This window comes from Somniosus microcephalus, chromosome 5, assembly GCF_052327205.1.
Source record: "Somniosus microcephalus isolate GS21.2 chromosome 5, FLI_Smic_1.0, whole genome shotgun sequence".
NCBI classification, from domain to species: domain Eukaryota; kingdom Metazoa; phylum Chordata; class Chondrichthyes; order Squaliformes; family Somniosidae; genus Somniosus; species Somniosus microcephalus.
The window spans coordinates 218,648,460-218,667,865 of NC_140991.1; the positions used below are offsets into that span (position 1 = coordinate 218,648,460).

Genomic DNA, 19,406 nt, shown 5'->3' on the forward strand with positions numbered 1-19,406 from the left:
ATTGCTCAAACCAGTTTCCAGTCTTTCATGTTGTAATAATGGCTCCCCACCATTTGGGTATCAAGCAGAGTGATGCCTATATAAAACAGACCTCGTTCATCATTGCCTAGATGCAGTGAATGGCAAAGGTGTATACTGAGGCCAGAAACTGGGCTATTGATTGTAAGTATCTCTGTTGTTGCTACATAGTCTTAATTTCATTACTGAGGTCGCCTCAGTCACCCAAAGGAACTAGTGCTAACTCAGCAACTGTGAAGGTCAATAATAATTTATCCAGATCTTCCCAATGCCCCCAATGAAACTGCTTGAAAGCCAGGCAGCTGTCACTTTCCCCCTGGAAATTCTATTATTCCTGGCTGTAATGGAGGACAAGAAGGAGCAGTTTCAGAGGGAGACTGCATGGTGTGACTATACAGGAGATGTTGAACTTCACATGACTGTACCCACCCCCCCAACTCAACCACTCCAGAGATAGGGAGGGTAATTTTAACCTCAAGAACGGGTAGGTTGGGTGGGGATGAGAAATTAAAATTTTGACCCCAACCCACCCACTTCTGGTTTTATCAGAGGTGGGGTGTGGGTGCAGGTGATGAATCCGCTCTTGGAAGGAGAGTCGGTTGGTAAAATCTTTTAAGGAGGCTGCGTGCCTACATTTTTACAGGGTATTTATTTTTTACCTATTTCAGCCGGGTTTCTCGGGGCTTGGGAATCATGGCGAGAAGAGCTGGATCCCGTGTTCCCTCTAAGCTGCGCGGCCGCGCAGTAATGGGAAAGGTACCGTGCAAGCCGCTCACCGGCTTCTGCATTGTAAATACCACGCGCGCGCAGAAATTTAAAAGAATCATGCCGTAAAAGAAACAGGCCACGCAGAACAAAGCGCAGCTTACAGGAAACATTGGCTGGATCCACAAGGTAAGTGTATTTATAGCACTGCTTGTGGGCGAGGAGGAGCAGGAGTGTTTCCTACAGGCCCAACAGGCTTACCCGCTTCCCACCCTGTGATCTCCGACACCCCAATCTCCCCCCAGCCCACCCCGTGATCTCCAACTCCCCCCCAATCTCCCCCACCTCCATGCTTTTACCCCCCCCCGACCACGAATCAGCCCCCTCCCCAACCCTGATCTCTCCCCCGACCACGAACTCGCCCTCCTCGGGATCTCTTCTTCCCTCCCTCCTTCCTCTCTGCCCCCCCCTCCCCCCCCAACCCAGCTATGGCCTGGTGCCACAGGCTTTCCTGCTTGACGGGCATGCAGCCTATCAATCCGGCTGGCTGCCAGGCAGGAAATCTGGTGAAAAAATTTTAAAGGCTTGCTGCTGTTACTTTCAGCAGGACATCCGGGAAACCCATACTTCATGGCTTCCCGTCCCGAACTCCTCCACCCTGCTCCCACCCAATAAATATTAGTTCCACAGAGACAGAAATAATTTTGAAGCCTCACGGACGAGCAGTGCCAGAAAAGGCTGAGGATCCCGAAGGAAATCATTAGGGAGATTATGTAGAATGCTTCATGTGGATCTCTACCTTATTTCAAGGAAACCAGTTGTACTCTTAGTTGAAATGAAGTTGAACTTCTATGCATTTACATTCTTTCAGGTTGCAAGTGTCCAGATCAACTGCACAAAGAGATCTACAGTGTGTAACACATGCATTATTTGAAAGGACTTCCGACTACATAAACATGCCAATGGGCTTGGAATATGGCCTGAGAGGGTTGTTGGCTTTAATAGGATGGATGGCTTTTCCATGGTGCAAGAGTACCAATGTTGCTATGACCCCCTTACACTGATACAGCTTCATATATGAATAGAAAGGGGTTCCATTTAATCAATGTTCACTGCATTATGCTTGTTGTTGAGTCTGTATGTCCCAGTTATGTTTAGGATCAATCACTGGACACAGACAACAAGAATAACTTTTAACAGGTCTTTACTATTCGAAGGTCAGGGCTGAACTGCCCAGCAGATCCTTGCACAACACTTATATACCGGTGTGGTCACCACCGGTATTACAGTATTACAGTATACAGCAGCCAAGAGAAAGTAGTACATCTCTTAAGGTAGTTCTCTTAAGGTGGAACAGGTTACATACACCACAATCCTCCCTTTTTAGTTTAACAGTTATATCCCCATTTAACATAACATATATATATACAACTTCATGCAAAACAGTTCAAAGATTCAGTCTCTGAGGAGGCCTCCTGATTCGAGTTGGATAACGCCTTTCAGGGGTCTCTGATTCTCGTTGCTGGGGTGACTCATCTAGTTGGTCTCTTATGGATTGGACATCATCATCAGGTACATTCACTTCTGAGGTAGATGCTTCAGGTTCACTAACTTCTTTCAAGGTTGTCTCTGCCGTAACCATGGGTTCGACCCTTGTTCTCGATTCTACCAGTTGGTCAGCATGACGCCGTATTACATTTTCACCAATATCTACCGTGTACACCAGGGGTCCTTGTCTGGCCCGAATTGTTCCAGATTGCCATTTCTCGTTTTTATAGTCCCGGGCTAACACTGGTTGTCCTATTTCGAAACTCCGAGTGGTCTTGTTATTTATATGCTGGAACTGTTTGTTTTCAACTTCCCTCCGCACATTTGGTTTTAACAAGTCCAACCTGGACCGCAACCTCCTGTTGTAGAACATCATGGCAGGACTTTGGTTTGTCACTGCATGAGTGGCGTTTCGATATGCCAGTAGGAATTTGTCCACCTTGTGTTGTAGTGGAATCTGATCTTCACTCATGGCCTTTATTGCTTTTTTAAACGTTTGTACAAATCTCTCGGCCAACCCGTTTGTAGCCGGATGATATGGGGCAGAGGTATAATGTTTCACCCCATTCTTCTTCATGAATCTCTGGAATTCTTCTGACACGAACTGCGGTCCGTTGTCTGAACATATTTGTTCTGGCAATCCATTTCGCGCAAATATCGTTCTTAACACCGCGATCGTCTTTTCCGAGGTAGTGGTAGTCATCTTAATCACTTCTGGCCTTTTAGAATGTGCGTCCACCGCAATTAAAAACATGGAGTCCATGAAAGGACCAGCAAAGTCAATATGTACACGTTGCCATGGGGTTGAAGGCCATTCCCATGGATGCAGCGGTGCAATCGGAGGTGCATTTTGCACTTTTTGGCACCCTGAGCAGCTTTTCGTCAGCTCCTCTATCTGTTGGTCGATACCCGGCCACCACACATAAGCCCTAGCAAGGCTTTTCATCTTGACTCCCCCCAGATGACCTTCATGCAGTTCCTTTAGAACTCTCTCTCTTAACTTAGGAGGAATAATCACCCTTGTTCCATACATCAATGTTCCTTGACAGACGGACAGCTGTTCTCGTCTTGCTGAGAATGCCGGTAACAGTGGATCACCATGTGCTGGCCATCCCTTCACTGTCACTTCGTAGACCCTGGACAGTGTCGGGTCGTTCCTGGTTTCTCTTTCAATACTTGCATTGGTGACTGGTAAACATTCGATGATGGTCGAGTGAAATAACTCAACAGGGTCAACCGTCGGTGCCTCCTCCTCTGTAGGTAGTGGCAGGCGCGACAGCCCATCAGCATTACCATGCTGCTTTGTACCTTTGAATTCTATCTGATATTGATGTGCCCCTAGGAAAAGGGACCATCTCTGGAGTCTCTGTGCTGTCATCACCGAAACACCCTTCTTAGGGTTAAAAATGGATACCAACGGCTGGTGGTCCGTCAGAAGTGTAAACTTTTGGCCCTGCAGGTAATGATTAAACTTCTTTACTCCCCACACAAGGCTGAGAGCCTCCCTATCTATCTGAGCATAGTTGCGCTCAGCAGAGGTCAATGATCTGGATGCGAACACAACTGGCCTCTCCTGGCCATTTGGCAACTTGTGTGAGAGTACTGCCCCAATACCATATGGAGAAGCATCACAAGCCAAACGAATAGGCAGCGTTGGGTTGAAGTGAGCCAACACTTCCTCTGAGGTGATCAATGCCTTGCTTTCGCGAAAGGCCCTCTTACAGTCCTCGCTCCCCTTCCATGGTACTCCCTTCTGCAAAAGAGCGTTCAGCGGGTGCAGCACCGTGGATAAATTTGGCAGAAACTTATGGTAATAGTTAATCAACCCTAGAAACGACCTCAATTGGGATACATTATCCGGAGCGGGAGCCTTCACAACAGCTTCGATCTTGTCAGGAGACTTATGAAGCCCCTCCTGGTCAATGACATGACCACAGTACGAGATCCGCTTCTGAAAGAATTCACATTTCTGGCGATTAACTCGAAGACCATATTCTTTCAATCTGGTGAGCACCAGTTCCAAGTTTGCAAGGTGTTCCTCGTCATCATCTCCTGTAATCAGAATATCGTCCAGGTAACATTGTGTACCTGGAATTCCCTGTAATACCTGCTCCATGGCCCTCTGCCAAATTGCTGGAGCCGATGCCACTCCAAAAACCAGTCTATTATACCGGTACAAGCCTCTATGCGTGTTGATCGTGAGATACTGGCGTGACTCTTCCTCAACTTCCATCTGTAAGTACGCCTGTGCCAGGTCTATCTTGGTGAAGTGTTTCCCGCCAGACAACGAAGCGAAGATATCCTCAATCCGTGGAAGCGGATACTGCACCGTGTGAAGCACCGGATTAACAGTGATCTTGAAATCACCACAGATGCGAACCTTCCCCGGTTCCCCCGGCTTGTTGCTCGATGAACGCTTCATGACTGGGACAATGGGCGTGGCCCACTCACTCCAGTCTACCTTAGACAGTACTCCTGAACGTTCTAGCCCTTCCAGCTCAGCTTCCACAGCAGGTCGTATTTCATAAGGTACCGGTCTGGCTTTGAAAAATTTCGGGTTTGCATGTTCTTCAACCTTGATGTTTGCCGTAATTCCTCTCAGTGTTCCCAGTCCCTGTTGGAACACCTCTTTAGCATCGTCCAATATTCTGGATAATCGTTTAGGTTTGACATCTTTTGTACCGGAATCTACCGTTAGTGCTTTTAAGGCATGCCAGTCCATATTTATTTTCCTAATCCACTCCCGTCCCAGTAGTGGTGGACCTCCCTCAGGTAGCACATATAAGTCCATTCCTCGGCTTTCTTTGCCCTTGTGGACCACCTTTACCTCTATCTTCCCGATGGGGTATACTCTTTGCCCCGTGTATGTTTTCAATACAATCTCCGTATCCCGTAGGGGAATATGTGGGAATAACCTTTTGTAATCTTTCTTATTCATGACCGTCAATGCCGATCCAGTGTCCAATTCCATCTTCACTTGGACTCCTGCTATCTGAAGTGTGACCCAAATTGTTTGGAGGTCTGCTTCCTTACCAACATTGTGTACTCTTAGACTACCCAGTTCATTACTGTTGGAGTCTGAATCTGACTTCTGTTCGTTCGAACTGTTCTCTGTCACCTTGTGTACCTTTTTGTACTTTTCCTGCGTGACTTTTTGTTGCTGGTCTTCTTTCCTGACCGGCATACTTTAGCTATGTGACCAAGCCTGCCACATTTTCTGCATTCCTGATTTTTTGAACGAGCACTGGTTCTGATCGTGCGTTGTCTTTCCACAACGATAACATTTTACTGTACTCAAGACCATTTGATTGGTGCAGAGTTCCGGTGACCGTAGCTGCATTTCCGCAGTGCCTCTTGCTGCGGCTTCTTGCGCTGCTGCAATGGTGACAGCTTTATCAAGCGTAAGATCATTCTCTTCAAGCAGTCGCTTTTGTGTTCCTTCTTTTAACAATCCACACACAAATTTATCTCTCAGCGCATCTGCTAGCCCTGTTCCAAACTGACAGTACTTCGATAGCTTACGTAGTTCAATTAAAAATTCAGCGTTGCTTTCGTCTTTCAACTGCGTTCTTCTGTAAAATTTAAATCGTTCCGCTATCATCAGCGGCATGGGGTTTAAATGATTTTTCAGGACAGTAACAATATTCGCGAAGGTCTGATCCGCCGGTTTATTTGGTGATAGAAGGTGCTTCAATAGCCCGTATGTCTTCGCCCCCATTGAGCTTAATAAGGTTAATGCTTTCTCATCATCTGGTACCTTATTTGCTTTACAATAAACTTCCATGCGTTCTACATACGTGGTCCAATCTTCGATATCACTATCAAAGGTATTAATGCTCCCATGTTTAGGCATCCTTGCAAGTTTTTAAATTTTTCTTTTTTTTTTTAAATGGCGGCTTCCCGCGCTTGTCTTCTTCCCCCGCCTACTAAAATGGCGGCTTCCCGCGCTTGGCGGTCTTTCCCGCGCTTGTCTTCTTCCCCCGCCGACTACAATGGCGGATTCCCGCATTTGCCTTCTTCCCCCGCTGGCTGCAATGGTGATTGCCTTGCTGCTGCCGTTCTCGCCTCCCCAGCGGTGCTCACTCCCCGACGCTGCTTTGCCTTGCAGCCCCGCTTGCAGCCCGGTCCTTTACACCGGCTGCGTTTGAATTCTCCGCGGCTCTCGTGCCTTAAGCTTCTCAACTCCCCGACTCTGCTTTGCCTCGCAGCCCCGCTCGCAGCCCGGTCCTGTACACCAGCTGCGTTTGAGTTCTCCGCGGCTCTCGAGCCTTAAGCTGCCCCAGTCGCTGCGCCTCTCGGTCTCGATTGCAGCCCGGTCCTTTCTACCGTCCGTGCTCGAGCTCTCCGCCCTTATTCCTCCGTTTTCCCTCCCCTACTCCACAGTCAACGCGGCCGACTTTCTGCTCGTGTCGCTGATCGGCTTACCCACCACCGTGGTAGAAGGGATGATCACTGCCTGTCGCTGATGGAGGGCTTCGTGGGCAGAATTCTTTTTCTTTTTAACCCGGGTTCTCGATGCCTCCCGTGCGATGGTGCTCAGCAGGATGATGAGGGCGGATGCCTCTTCTCGACGCCCGTTTTGAGGACGAAGCTGCCTTGGATGTAAATTTGCCGCAGGGTAAGATCGGACTCGTCGCCACTGTTGAGCCTGTATGTCCCAGTTACGTTTAGGATCAATCACTGGACACAGACAACAAGAATAACTTTTAACAGGCCTTTACTATTCGAAGGTCAGGGCTGAACTGCCCAGCAGATCCTTGCACAACACTTATATACCGGTGTGGCCACCACCGGTATTACAGTATTACAGTATACAGCAGCCAAGAGAAAGTAGTACATCTCTTAAGGTAGTTCTCTTAAGGTGGAACAGGTTACATACACCACACTTGTTAATGTCTATTTCCCTGGTAGTTCCCAGGATGCTTTCATTCTAAGACAGTCTAGTGTACCAGACAGATTTTGGGTTCCTACCTGTACATCTGACTGGTTGTTTTGGGACCAGGGATATCCTCTTCAGCTGTGGCTGATGGCCCTGTGCAATTTCCAAGGGTCAATGCTAAGAAGAAATACAGTAAGGCTCACTCTTCAAGTGTCAAGTCTGAGTACACCATTGGTATTCTTAAATCACACTTCAGGGGCCTGCACTGGTGAGGAGCAACCTTGCAGTACTCCCTTCAAGGATCTCCAGAAAATTGTGGGTATTGTATGCTCCATAACCAGGCTTTGGCAAGAGGAATAGACATTCAGGAGCCCCAAGAAAAAGTGCCAGATGAGAGAACCCAGAGAGTGGACATAGTTGTTATAAATGATACTCAGGGAGATGAACAACCTTATCTAACTTCCAGGAATATCCCAAATAGTCTCTTCAGGGATCATCAGCTGAGCTACAGGCATTTATAATGTCAATAAAGTAATGGTACAGCTGTAGAATGAATTAGTCAGCTTCATATTTAGTGGAGCACCTTTTGTGCAGTCCACCAATGACTCCATAAAAGATGCTCTACTAAATATGAAATTGACTACATCCCTGAGTCAGGTTTCAGAATTTAGTTAGGCTTGCTGCAGAAGTAGATCTTGAAGTGCTGCAGAATTCTAGTGGTCCTTTAAGTGGACCTTTACCAATTGAATTTGAACCAGTTGCTGTGGAGTGCCTGAATGCCTAATGCAGGAGCGTGTTACCACTCCCTCCAATTGCCAGTCTGAGTTCAGGAAATTGTTATGTAGAAACTTAGGGAGAAGAGTTTTTGTCTTGCCACTCCATGATACACTTTATTCCATCGGTCTTTTTTGTATACAGAATTTCCAACTTATAGGCGAGCTGATAACAAAATGGGATGTTGTCTCTTTAAACTGAATACATATCCCATCTTGCAGATCCATCAAGAGTCCCATCACCAGTAAGAGAATAGCAAATATCATAGAGCATATGACGTATGAAGTATATAAGTATGCAGCCCGTGGCCTGTATGAGGAACACAAGTTTCTGTTTACTCTCCTCCTTACGCTGAAGATTGACATGCAACGCCATAGACTGAAACACAAAGAGTTCCTCACTCTTATTAAAGGTCAGAACATTAAACTTTCATTGCCTCACTACAAAAAGGTTTATATATGAATTTAAAATATTTAGTAAAAAGTACCTACAAGGGAAATATTTGAACTAATCTATATTTTTATTTGAGATTGTTTTAACTGATTTTGCTATGTATTCATTAATCATTGAATATTACAACATGAAATAACATAATTTATGATTATATATACTTGCTGCTGTAATATTCCATATTTCAGAAACAAATGGAACCAGAGAATTAAAAAAGAGTAAAAAAAGAAAATACTGCAGATGCTGGAAATTTGAAATAAAAACAGAAAATGCTGGAGATACTCAGCAGGTCAGGCAGCATCTGTGAAGAGAGAAACAGAGTTAACGTTTCAGGTCGATGACCTGACGAAACGTCATCGACCTGAAACGTTAACTGTTTCTCTCTTCACAGATGCTGAATGACCTGCTGAGTATCTCCAGCATTTTCTGTTTTTAATTAAAAAAAGAGTGTGGCTTAAGTGTAAGCTGAGCTCAGTCGTAACACTTATGCCTCCGAGTCAGAAAATTATGGGTTTAGGTTCCACTCCAGGACTTGAGCACGTAATATAGCTGACACGCCAGTGCCGGCACTGAGAGAAAGCTGCATTATTGATGAATTTCAGATGATGTTAAACTGAGGCCCCATCATTCATCTCATTACTGTTTGTGGGATGTTGTTGTGCACAAATTGGCTTCTGTTATCCTACAAAAACAATTCTGCCTAAAATTGAAAAAGTAATTAATTGATTGTGAAGTGCTTTGTGTTGTCCTGAGCATGTGAAAGGAGCGATATAGATGCGAGTCTTTTTGTTTATGAGCCATTTCTTCCATTGAATGTCTCAACTTGAAATTGCCGGGAGTCTTTAATCTGACCTCATTTATGGCAACAAATTTTGAAGCTGAAAGATAAACAAGTCTCACTGAACTTCATTGTTACATTTGAGAGGTTAGGACATAAACTCATCCTGGCTGTTTCTATCTGGAAACTTTGTATATATATTGGGCCAGAAATTAGGATCGGGTGCTTGCCGCGCGTGCAAGCCCCCGATGTGCACTCACCCGGCGCGCCGACATCTGAAGCCTGGGCCTGCTTGGAATTCCTGTCATTGGCCCGGTTCAGATGTCGGCGCGATGTGCTTACCTGATCAAGCGGCGTAGTTAGTGCGATGTGCCGGCTGGGATCAGGTGAGCACTCTGCAGCCAATCAGGGGAGGGGAAACTTCATTCATGAGTTTGATAGTAAGAACTGTCAAACTCATGAAAAGTACGGGCGCCCAAAAGACTAGTTTAACTTTAAATAAAATTTAAAAAAACATCCCAATAATTAAATAAACTATAAATAACTTTAAAAAACTATTTTAAGCAATTAATAAAATTTTCGAAAAAACTAATTTTTTAAGAAATCGGGTCTAAAAATAAACTTACCTTACTGTAAAGCCCTTAAAAACAATGAAGCTGTGGAAAAAATGTGATAATTTTAAATAATAGACCACTTACCTTCAAGAATCCACTCCTTACGCCTCCTTTTTATATGTGTAAAAAGTTCAGGCCCTTGCACATGGGCAAACCTGTCAAAAAGAAGGAAGTTCAACGCGTGCGCGCAGAGTCCTGCGCGCACGCGTTGGACCTCTGAAACCCTTGGAGGAAATGCCGGTTTCCCGCACATGCGCTATGCATGCTGAAATCCGGCACTTCCAACGGGCCCACGCGTGAGTACCCCGTCCGTACTCACGCGTTGGGACCGGAATTACTGGCCCATTATGAGTTTGAAACTTATCTATTTTCTTTAAAGTTGAGCATTTGCTATAAGTTCATTACAAAAGAACATATAAATGTAAATTATTGTTGTTCTAAAACGTCTCTAACGTAGGAAAACATACCACGCTATTCAGAGTTGTAAGTAAAACATACCAAGCCAACAAGGAGAGATTAAGAGGAGAAAGAGATTTTAAGGAGGGTTATAAAGGAGAAGAAGGAGGTAGAGAGGCAGAGGGGTGGAGTCAGAGGAACTTTGGGATTGTAGGGTTGGAGGAGGTTACAAATATAGGGAAGGGTGGACAATGGAACGATCTAAAAATGGAAATTATTAAAATTTACCCTGTGATTTGAATTCTGCCTCACTGACGTTAGATTGCTGTTGTGCCTGATGGAAGATAGCCTCTTTAAAAAAAAATACAGACACAATTGTGGAGATCACTAACTTTATTGCAGTCACTACACTTCAAAAATAATTCATTGTGTGAAATGGTTTAAGGTGTTCTACCGTAATAAGGCACCATATAAATGCAGATTATTATTATTTATCACTGAGGAAACATTGAGTGACAGGCATACAGTTCTACTGACCTATCCATTACTTGAGCCTTATCACTAAAGAGAAAGAAAATCTAAATCCATAATAGCAGGTTCACTCTGGTCACTTCTGCAATATTAAAAAAACAAAAGCACTTTTTAGTGATATTGCAGCCAGTGACTGCCAAGATGAAAATGTAGTCCACAATGTAATGTTACAAATCAACTTGTCACACATTTAAAACATCCAATGAGTACCCCACAAACCTTAGAGCAATAAAGTGACAGAGCTGTTAAGGTCACACATTGGCCCTGAATTTGCGGTCGGCAGTGTAGCTAAGGAGTACGCTGCCGACCGCCAAACAGAATCCGCACTTAGCTGCTGCGAACCCCCCGTCAAGAAATTGCTTTGAAACGCCGCGGAGTCATGTGCAGCATCATGGCCCACGGATCCCAGGGGTGCACCGTTATGCATAAGATTACGTAGGATCACGTGGGGCGGTGCTCCTTTCACTAGCCAATCAGGAAACATTTCAACTTGACATCAAAGAACTTGTAAATTAAACGGTGTGATACTATTTATATTTATTTGACAAGTACAGTACTTGGCTTTAAAAGCAAAGGGAATACTTTGGAGTAAGTAGAGTTATTTACTGGAAGACTGCAAGATTTAAAAAAAAAATTAAAATGTTCTCATCCCTCAAACCGAGCCTTTACAGCTGCCTGGTGGTTCTTTTACGTGTTCGTTTTTAATTATTATACAATTTTTTCATCCCCCTCCCATTACGCTGTGCAAACAGGTTCCTGCGCCTGTTTGCGCCAGCTGTAAAATTTTCCAACATAGTTGATGCGCAGTAGGTGGGCAATTAGCCCAACTTTTCACCAGCACATCATTTCAATGAGGACTTGAAAGTCGCAGCAGATCATCTGTCTATTCAGAACTTGATAGATCGCAAGTTCGGGATTTAGTGCGTGCGCAAGTGCATGCAGAAATCCCAAACTAGCAGTCAATTTCAAAGGCGGTATGTTGGCGTACTTCGAATATCCCGTTGTACTGACTGGAAATTCAGGGCCATTATGTTAGTTTATAGCTGCTTAAAATCAAATAAATCCCCACATTCAGATTTGACTTCTCACTGAAGAGAAAATGATTTTTCATATGTGAAGCATATGAGTGAAATTATATATATATATATAATTGCAGGGCTACGGGGAAAGGGCGGGAGGTTTGGGACTAGCTGAAGTGCTCTATATATAAAAAACATGAACTTTTGTATCATTTATATAACTGCAGGTGGTGCTTCATTGGACCTTAAGGCTTGCCCTCCAAAACCTGCAAAATGGATCTTGGATATGACCTGGCTAAACCTGGTGGAACTGAGTAAACTCGGGCAATTTACAGATGTCTTAGACCAAGTATGTTAAGAACTGATAAACGTATACACAGCTGGTTGCTTTGTATGGTAAAGTTGATTTGAAGGATAAATAAACAAGACCCTATTACAGCTGCCCTCAGATGCCAACTCCCCATTGATCCTGCTCACGTGCTCTGTGATTTACCTAGTGCTGCCTCCTCAAACTCACTAACTAAAACCCCTGGAGTGGATGTACCTATGCAGATGCTTGCAGCAGATGGAGCGAGTGACGCTGGATGCTGTGAGGTGCTAGCTCTTCAACTTCAGTGGTAGTTTGGGCTGGTTCATGGGAATGGGATATCAATAGAAACAGGACAAGCTGCTAGGCACTCCTTCAGATAGTACTTACTTGGCAATATACCGTGTGTATACAGAGAATGAATGTGATACAAGTGTGAGTGAGTATGGGCAGAAAGATTATCAGAAAAAGGACAACATAAGAGACCGTATCAATTTAAAAGACAAGGCTTACACAAATGCAAGGAAAGTGAAAATCCAATGGTCTGGGAGAGCTATAAAAACAATAAAGGGATACAAAGAAAGTAATAAGAGGTGCAAGAAAGGAATTTGAAAAAATTCAACAAAGGGATATCAAAGTTAACAGCAAAAGTTTTTGTAAATATAGTAAGAAAAAGATAGTGGGAATGGGGAATGTGGAACCATTAAAAATGGATGTTGGTAAGACTATAATGCATAATAAGAAAATGGCAGACTTGTTAAATAAGTTCTTGGTATCCGTTTTCACAGTAGAGGAAGGGGACAAAATACCAGCGGTACAAGGGAATTTAAAAATAAGTCATGGGGAGGAAAATGGTAATGGAGAAAGTAACGTACTTGGCTCCTCATTATTTCTAATCTACTAAAGCCAACTGTAAACAAATTTGCCTTTGATGAAAAAATAGGAAGAACAGTGGAAACAGACGATGCAGAAAAAGATTTGCAAATTGATTGAGATCAATAAAGCAATTGGGCAGATACATGGCAAATAAAATGTAACATTGATGAATGTAAAGCACTACACATAGGTTGAAAAAACATGGGGCATAAGTTTGCAATTAATAGAATTGAATTAATGCACAGAGATTAGAAAGCAAACTGGAAAAGTGGTCAACGATACATTTTCAATGTCTACATAATGGTGGGTGGGGGAGGGTGGGTGCAGTGGTTGGGCAGTGGGAAGCAATTGTAAAAGCTAAAGAAGTACAGGAAACTTTGTGTTATCCGGAGGCTCGAGCCACCGGCAAAAATCAGGAGCCGTTTTGTTAGGTTTTTTTGCTTCTCGTGGCTTTTTTTTTCAACAGTCAGCCTCTGGAAAGTCTCTCTGAAGCTGTTGCTGAGCTACAGAGATGCTTCCAAGGTATGGGCCGACTGTTTAGAAGCTGTTGCTAAGCAACAGTGTTTGTTGTCAGATACGGAGATGAAAAGCTCCGTATGCTTCAACATTAACGCTGGTGTGTCCGGCAGTTTTGAGGGAACGGCAACAGCTCGGTCCCGTTGGTGCCGGATAGCGCAAAGTTTCCTGTATTAGGATATTTGTCCAGAACAATAGAGAACAAGTATACAGAAGTTATTCCGAGGCTTTACAGTAACTTGTTAGAATACTGTGTTCAAATTTCTTCAACTCATTGCATATGCATTGAAAAGGTACAGGAAAGGGCAACATAACCAATCCCAAATATAAAGGGGGTAAGCTATGAGGAAAGATCAGAGCAACTTAAGGTTTCCAGCCCAGAAATAAGGTAATTAAGGGAGAACCGCCTCAAAGTGCATAAATATAAAATTGTATAAATAAGGTAAACCTTAATTATACATATTTAAACTTCATAGTATGCCCAGAAAGTGGGAGCAGAGAATATAAATGGAAATTTATAAAAAGTAAATTTAGAACAGATATTGGGTTAAACCTCTTAGAGTGGTAAGCATTTGGATGCCAGATAAACTCTGGGATTATTCAAAATACAGTTAAATTCAATGGTGAGAGGAATACAGCATAACTTGGATGTGTGCTGGTGGGCTGAATGGCCTTTTCTCCTCCCTGATTTTTCTTTTGCAATGTAATGAGAATCCTTTCCGTGTGCCTAACCTTACAACATTATTTGAATAGATTGGGAGAAATGAGAAACTGTGGAAGAACTGGTTTGATAAAGAAGCTCCCGAGGAAGAAGTTCTGCCAAATGCCTATGGCCAATCCTTGGACTGTTTCCGTCGTCTTCTCCTGATCAGATCTTGGTGTCCTGATAGAACCATTGCTCAGGTATTCATTAGAATGCATATTGACTACAGGCTTTAAAGAATTATAAATTTGTTAAATTTAGAGACTGTACTATTACTCATTTTTAAAAAACATTACAGATCCTGTTTATCATTTCTCAAGGACGTAAATCCGATTCCCAGGCAGGTTAATTTTGGTTTCTGTTCCCTGAAATTGAAACCGCTACAAAAAATAAGAATAATAAAATCAGACGGAGGACCTGGCATCGACCTACGCACCGGCTTCAGGACACGACAATGACACACCCAGCCCAGTCGACACTACAAAGTCCTCCTCGTTAACATCTAGGAACTTGTGCCAAAATTGGCAGAGCTGCCCGACAGACTAGTCAAGCAACAGCCTGACATAGTCATACTCACAGAATCATACCTTTCAGCCAATGTCCTAGACTCCTCCATCACCGTCCCACCGGCATGACAGACCCAGCAGAGGTGGCGGCACAGTAGTATACGGGAGGGAGGGAGTGGCCCTGGGAGTCCTCGACATTGACTCCGACCCTATGAAGTCTCATGGTTTCAGGTCAAGCATGGGCAAGGAATCCTGCTGATTACCACCTACCGCCCTCCCTCAGCTGATGAATCAGTACTCCTCTATGTTGAACACCACTTGGAAGAAGCACTGAGGGTAGCAAGAGCACAGAATGTACTCTGGTTGGGGGACTTCAATGCCCATCATCAAAAGTGGCTCATCAGCACCATACTGACCGAGCTGGCCAAGTCCTGAAGGACATAGCTGCCAGACTGGGTCTGCGGCAGGTGGTGAGAGAACCAACACGAGGGAAAAACCTACTTGACCGTGTCCTCACCAATCTACCTGTTGCAAATGCATCTGTCCATGACTATTGGTAGTAGTGACCACCGCAAAGTCCTTGTGGAGACAAAGTTCCATCTTCACACTGAGGATACCCTCCATCGTGTTGTGTGGCACTACCACTGTGCTAAATGGGATAGATTCAGAACAGATCTAGCAGCTCAAAACTGGCCATCCATGAGGCGCTATGGGCCATCAGCAGCAGCAGAATTTTATTCCACCACAATCTGTAACCTCATGGCCTGGCATATACCTCACTCTACCATCACCATCAAGCCAAGGGATGAACCCTGGTTCAATGAGGAGTGTAGAAGAGCATGCCAGGAGCAGCAGCAGGCGTACCTATAAAATGAAGTGCCAACCTGGGGAAGCTGCAATATAGGACTACATGCATGCTAAACAGTAGAAGCAGCATGCTATAGACAGAGTTAAGTGATCCTGCAACCAATCGATCAGATAATAGCTCTGCAGTCCTGCCACATCCAGTCGTGAGTGGTGGTGGACAATTAAACAACTAACGGGAGGCGGAGGCTCCATGAACATCCCCATCCTCAATGATGACGGAGTCCAGCACGCGAGTGCAAAAGACAAGGCTGAAGCATTTGCAGCCATCTTCAGCCAGATGTGCCGAGTGGATAATCCATCTCGGCCTCCTGCAGAGGTCCCCACCATCACAGAACCCAGTCTTCAGTCAATTAGGTTCACTCTACGTGATATCAAGAAATGGCTGAGCGCACTGGATACAGCAAAGGCTTTGGGCCCCGACAACATCCCGGCTGTCGTGCTGAAGACCTGTGCTCCAGAACTAGCCGCGCCTCTAGCCAAGCTGTTCTAGTACAGTGACAACACTGGCATCAACCCGACAATGTGGAAAACTGCCCAGGTATGTTCTGTCCACAAAAAGCAGGACAAATCCAATCCGGCCAATTAACACCCCATCAGTCTACTCTCAATCATCAAAAAGTGATGGAAGGTGTCGTCGACAGTGCTATCAAGCAGCACTTAATCACCAATGACCTGCTCACTGATGCTCAGTTTGGGTTCTGCCAGGACCACTCGAATCCAGACCTCATTATAGCCTTGGTCCAAACATGGACAAAAGAGCTGAATTTCAGAGGTGAGGTGAGAGTGACTACATTGACATCAAGGCAGCATTTGACCGAATATGGCAACAAGGGGCCTTAGTAAAATTGAACTCAATGGTATTCAGAGGAAAAACTCTCCACTGGCTGCAGTCAAAACTAGCACAAAGGAAGATGGTTGTGGTTGTAGGAAGTCAATCATCTCAGCCCCAGGACATCGCTGCAGGAGTTCCTCAGGGGAGTGCCTTAAGCCCAACCATCTTCAGCTGCTTCATCAATGACGTTCCCTCCATCATAAGGTCAGAAGTGGGGATGTTCGCTGACTATTGCACAGTGTGCAGTTCCATTTGTAACTCCTCAGATAACGAAGCTGTGCACGCCCATGTGCAGCAAGACCTGGACGACATTCAGACTTGGGCTGATATGTGGCGCTAATGTTACTTGCAACTTAAGTGCTAAGCAATGACTTTTTCTAACAAGAGAGAGTCTAACCCCCACCCCTTGACATTCAAAGACATTACCATCGCCCAATCCCCCACCATCAACATCCTGGGGGTCACTGTTGCCCAGAAACTTAACTGGACCAGCCACATAAATACTGTGGCAACAAGAGCAGGTTAGAGGCTGGGTATTCTGCGGCACGTGACTCATTTCCTGACTCTCTAAAGCCTTTCCACCGTGTACAAGGCTTAAGTCAGGAGTGTGATGGGATACTCTCCACTTGCCTGGATGAGTGCAGCTCCAACAACACTCAAGAAGCTCAATGCCATCCAGGACAAAGCATCCAGTTTGATTGGCACCCCATCCAACACCTTAAACATTTACTCCCTCCACCACCGGCACACGGTGGCTACAGTGTGTACCATCTACAAGATGCACTGCAGCATCTCGCCAAGGCTTCTTCGACTGCACCTCCCAAACCGCGACATCTTCCGCCTAGAATGACAAGGGCAGCAGGCGCACGGAAATATCATCACCTCCAAGTTCCCCTCCAAGTCACACACCATCCTGACTTGCGCATATATTGCTGTTCCTTCATCATCCCTGGTTTAAAATCCTGGAGCTCCTTCCCTAACAGCATTTTGGGAGTACCTTCACCACACAGACTGCAGCGGCTCATCACCACCTTCTCAAGGGCAATTAGGGATGGGCAATAAATGCTGGCCTTGCTAGCAACGCCCACATCCCATGATCGAATAAAAGTAAAATGATAATACAAAGAAAAATACAAAGCTAGGTGGGAAAGTAAGCTTTGAGGAGGACGCAAAGGGACATAGACAGGTTAAGTGAGTGGGTAAGAATGTGGCAGATGGAATATAATGTGGAGAATTGTGAAGTTATCCACTTTGATAGGAAAAATAGAAAAGCAGAATATTTCCTAAGAAGTGAGAGACTGGAAAATGTTGGCAGTGAGACCTGGGTGTCCTTGTACACGAATCACCGAAAGTTAACGTGCAGGTACAGCAAGCAATTAGGAAAGCAAATGGTATGTTAACATTTATTACATTTATTACAAAGGGATTGGAGTATAAGAGAAAAGGGGGGTAAAATTTGGTTGCTTTGCGCCTCCCGTTAGCGCCCTAAGAGGGTGTTAATGGGGCGCAAAGCAACTAGCGCCCGGGCGCGGCGGTGTTTGCGCCGCTCGCAAAATTGACCAGACATTTGGCGGCGACACTAAACACTACCGCCACGATCTCCTGCGCCCACAGATCGTTACATAAGTCAAGCGTGCAGCGCCCCGGTAGCACCCCGGACCAGATATTGAGTGGCGCCCCCTGCCTTACCGCCTGCTGCTAGCAATGACAGGTTGAGGGGAGCATTTTGCAGTCAGGAAGGGACTGGGGGAGTGCTATTTAAAGGTGACTGCTTCCTGCCTTTTTTTGTCGGCGACATTTTTGCACCACGCATTCTGAGAGAGAGAGACTTCTGGAGAGATTCAACGCTGTGTGAAGGAGTTTTGGGTACTGAGCAGCACTTTGCAGGTTCATTTTGAATTGACCTTCCTTGCATCGATTTAGAAGAGACAATGGGGCTGCACTCTGAGCTCTTTCCCTGAGCCTCTCCATTGTTCTTTCCCGCAGAATTGATGTACAGGTCTCTCCAGGCCGAGAGTCAAGGCTGCAATGAGCAGGGTGTGGATGGAGAGCAAGATCAACCCTCCCCTTTAAGAACTGGCCGGCGCCAATGTGTCTGTGTTCCATTGCTGACTGACATCACATGAGCTTCGCCAGCGCTCTGAGGTAGCACCTCGCTCCTCAGCGTTAGCACCTTAAGAGAGGTGTGTAGTGCCTGATTTAGCACTCCAATCACCTCCAGGGGCGATAGAAACCAAGTTTGCAGTCGGAGGTGATAATTAGCGCCAGGCGCTAAACTTTGTGCCCGGCTGATAATTGCACCCCATACGGGGCGACACCAAATTTCTCCCCCAAGAAGTCTTACTGCATTTATATAGGGCCTTGGTGAGACCACACCTGGAGTACTGTGTACAGTTTTCGTCTAAGGAAGGATATACTTGCCTTAGAGGGAATGCAACAAAGGTTCACTAGACTGATTCCTAGGATGTGGGGATTGTCCTATGAGGAGAGACTAACCTATATTCCCTAGAGTTTAGAAGAATGAGAGGTGATCTCATTGAAACATATAAAATTCTTAAGGAGCTTGACAGGGTAGATGCTGGGAAGATGTTTCACCTGGCTGGGGTGTCTAGAACTCGGGGTCACAGTCTCAGATTAAGGGGTTAGCCATTTTGGACTAAGACGAGGAGAAATTTCTTCACTCAAAGGGTCGTGAATCTTTGGAATTCTCTATCCCAGAGGGCTGTGTATGCTCAGTTGTTGAGTAAATTCAAGATAGAGTCATATACAGCACAGAAAGAGGCCCTTCGGCCCATCGTGTCCACGCTGGCCATCAAGCCCTGTCTATTCTAATCCCATTTTCCAGCACTTGGTCTGTAGCCTTGTATGCTATGGCGTTTCAAGTGTTCATCTAAATGCTTCTAGAATGTTGAGGGTTCCTGCCTCTACCACCCTTTCAGACAGTGAGTTCCAAATTCCAACCACCCTCTGGGTGAAAAAGTTTTTCCTCAAATCCCCTCTAAACCTCCTGCCCCTTACCTTGAAACTATGTCCCCTGGTTATTGACCCCTCTACTAAGGGGAAAAGTTCCTTTCTATCTACCCTATC

At 45.1% G+C, this 19,406-nt stretch overlaps 1 protein-coding gene across 1 annotated transcript in view; it reads left to right on the plus strand.

Annotated features, from left to right (window-relative positions):
• Nucleotides 1-19,406, plus strand: part of dnah5 (dynein, axonemal, heavy chain 5) — a 754,701-nt gene that overhangs the window by 661,980 nt on the left and 73,315 nt on the right. The window contains exons 68-70 of the mRNA XM_085988698.1: nucleotides 8,146-8,336; nucleotides 11,940-12,061; nucleotides 14,165-14,314. Coding sequence (XP_085844824.1) covers nucleotides 8,146-8,336; nucleotides 11,940-12,061; nucleotides 14,165-14,314 — 463 coding nt within the window. The remainder of the gene's footprint in view (nucleotides 1-8,145; nucleotides 8,337-11,939; nucleotides 12,062-14,164; nucleotides 14,315-19,406) is intronic.